The sequence below is a fragment of the Merops nubicus genome, unplaced genomic scaffold, assembly GCF_000691845.1.
Source record: "Merops nubicus isolate BGI_N331 unplaced genomic scaffold, ASM69184v1 Scaffold53699, whole genome shotgun sequence".
In the NCBI taxonomy this organism is placed as follows: domain Eukaryota; kingdom Metazoa; phylum Chordata; class Aves; order Coraciiformes; family Meropidae; genus Merops; species Merops nubicus.
This window is the reverse complement of record NW_008632740.1, coordinates 1-2,533: the sequence shown is the minus strand read 5'-3', so window position 1 is coordinate 2,533 and position 2,533 is coordinate 1. Positions and strand designations below refer to the sequence as shown.

Sequence of the window (2,533 nt, the reverse complement as noted above, 5' to 3'; positions counted from 1 at the left end):
GCGTCAGGCCTCTGGGCAGACACAGGGTCTTCGTGTATCACCCCCGTCACACATGGTTTAAGCAATCAGGCCTGAAGCACCTTCATGTAGCTGTAAGAGTTTCTATTTCTAAGCAAAAGAGACGCTGAGCAGTGTAATGGGAAAAATCCTAGAAGTGAGTAGCTTTTTTTATTTTTTTCCTAAAATTATGTCAAGACACTTTAGGAAAAAGTAAAGATCCAATTTCCCATCTTGGGTGTATTCCTGGTACCAGAGCTGTTACCTCCAACACATGCAGACACACGGGCATAGTCAGAGTAGCCCAGAACTGGCCTTACCTTCCAGAACCACTGGATGACGGGGTGGTTGGGGCAGTAGCCGTTCTTGTAGATGGTGTGTTGTCTCCAGTCGTTGACATCGACGTCGCCAAGGCCACACATGAGTAACTGCAGATGGAAGGAAATTGTGACAGGGTGAGTTGAGGACATATTCTTAGCGTGTGCACTTCATCAAAGGAAAACAGTGACAGTTCCCCTCTGCTCTCAGACCCTTGGAAGCTGCACAAATAGGAATGTGAATGTAAAGGAGAATTGGAGCATCTCCTCAGGAGAACCCTGTAAGCACGTTTCACTTTACAGGACAAACAAGGTGCACTGTGATGCATGGACATACATACACTTTGTGTAATGGCATCTTTTGTGGGATTTTGGTCCAAACTGGAGTGTTACTAATGAGTGGCATGAACTCAGTACCTTAATTAAATGATTTGATATGTACATGTTCAACTGCCTCTCTGAATAATTGTATTGGTGTTTTATGTGATGGATTATGTTATTAATTTGTGAGAGATTATATTTTTGCCCTATAAGAAAAGGATATTTTGTATTCAGATGGAGGGAGAAGTGGCAAGTGAGAAGCCTAGAACATAACACATGTATTTGAACTTTACTGGTCTGTTGTCTCTGAATGGCAATGAAGCCAACTCACCTCTAGTTCATTTTCATCAAATATCTTAATGAGATCAATAGGGAGAAGTTCTGTGAATCCCTAAAAGAAAGCAAAGGTAACTTTATGTGGTTTTCTGAATGAAATATACAGTTAGTGAAGTTTGATTCTGTAATTAAAAGGTAATAGCTAAATAATTTCAGTCTCAGTGTAGGTTTACAAGGGAATCACAATAAGAATATAGAATACAGAAGGTGAAATCAAAAGTAAGTGTGGTGATGGAAGCAGAAACTGATGGGTAAGGTATTACTGGGGGGAGCAGCTGAAGAACTTACCTCCAGAAAAGCATTCATTTGTTTCTGAACTCTGTTGACAAACCTCCACTGGATGACCAGGCTGTAGGAGACACAAAACCAGAGCACCATGCTGGTTATGAAACAGCAGGGAAATGCTGGTGGTGTTTTTCTCATGTTGTGACTGACTGATGGAGGAGATGCCCATGGTTTGGAGGCAGGGCTGCTGCATCAGCCCCAGCATTGGAACGCGTGCACCAGAGGGGCCTGAGCCCCAGGAGGCAGTGAGGCTGAGCCCCTGTGCTGGGGGACACAGTCCTGAGGGGACCCTGTCACCTGGACCACTCTTGTGTGTGCTGCCAGGACCTCAACGGCCAGAGAACGGACTCCAGAGAGCTGAGGAGCTGACAGTGTTCAAGAGAACAAACTGCAGTGAGAGGAGCAGCTCTGCTTCAGCATGGACAATCACAGCAACTTGTTAAATGTGTAAAGGAGTAATAAATTGCTAGCAGCCTGATAAAGCACCTGTTATCAGCCAGTGGGTACCAAAAATGGTCACTGGAAATGTGCTCTCTCATCTTTTGTATTAAAGCCAGACAGGTGAAAGAATACGTACTCAATGTATTCCCTCTTGTTCTCATTGGTCACCATGATTTCGGATCCGTTTGGTTTCAGGTCAACTTGATATGTCTGTATTGGGGGGAAAAAATAAAGAATGTTTGATTTATTGCAGTTCAGTTCAGTCTGCAGGTGGGGAATTTCCTGACTACAAGTCAGATGATGGCTGATGTTGTCCTGCCTTGTGTTGGACAATGTCAGGGGGATGGTGCAGCTGACTGGTAGCAGGGCAATGGAATGAAGGTCTTGCTGGAGTGACACATATGTGTTCCAAACAGGCCAAAAGAAGGGTAAGGAGAGAAGAGTGTAATGGTCCCATCTGGAACTGACTGTACTCAGAGTCTGTATCACGAAAGATGCCAGTGTTGGTAAATAGACCTGCAATTGTGCTGACTGTACCACACCAGGAAAAATGTATCTGTATATTCCTACCATGGAAAATGTATGTGTACAAATGTGACCTTGGGTGGTGGAGATGAGCAGATCTGTGTCAGGAATGTGTAAGTGATGGCACAAGAGAGCTGCGTGAGGAATGGCAGCAGAAAAAGCTGTTAGAGGAATGTTACCTGGCCAAAGTTCTCCTCATCGATGCAGAACATGAGATCCAGCTCGGTGGGGTCATTCTCCAGGATCCACTTCAAGGAGTTGTAGTACTCACTGTCCTAAAGCAGGGTAAGGAAGGTAAGAGAAGGGGGGGC

The 2,533-nt window shown here is 44.7% G+C and overlaps 1 protein-coding gene across 1 annotated transcript; it reads right to left on the bottom strand.

The window, feature by feature from the left end:
* Positions 1-317: 317 nt before the first annotated feature.
* On the bottom strand, positions 318-2,494 carry LOC103780314 (E3 ubiquitin-protein ligase NEDD4-like; the record flags this gene model as incomplete). The annotated part of the gene is made up of 5 exons (XM_008947979.1): positions 318-425; positions 967-1,026; positions 1,260-1,320; positions 1,834-1,907; positions 2,402-2,494. Coding segments are annotated over 5 exons (396 nt in total), but the record flags the coding sequence as incomplete, so codon positions are not given.
* Positions 2,495-2,533: the final 39 nt, after the last annotated feature.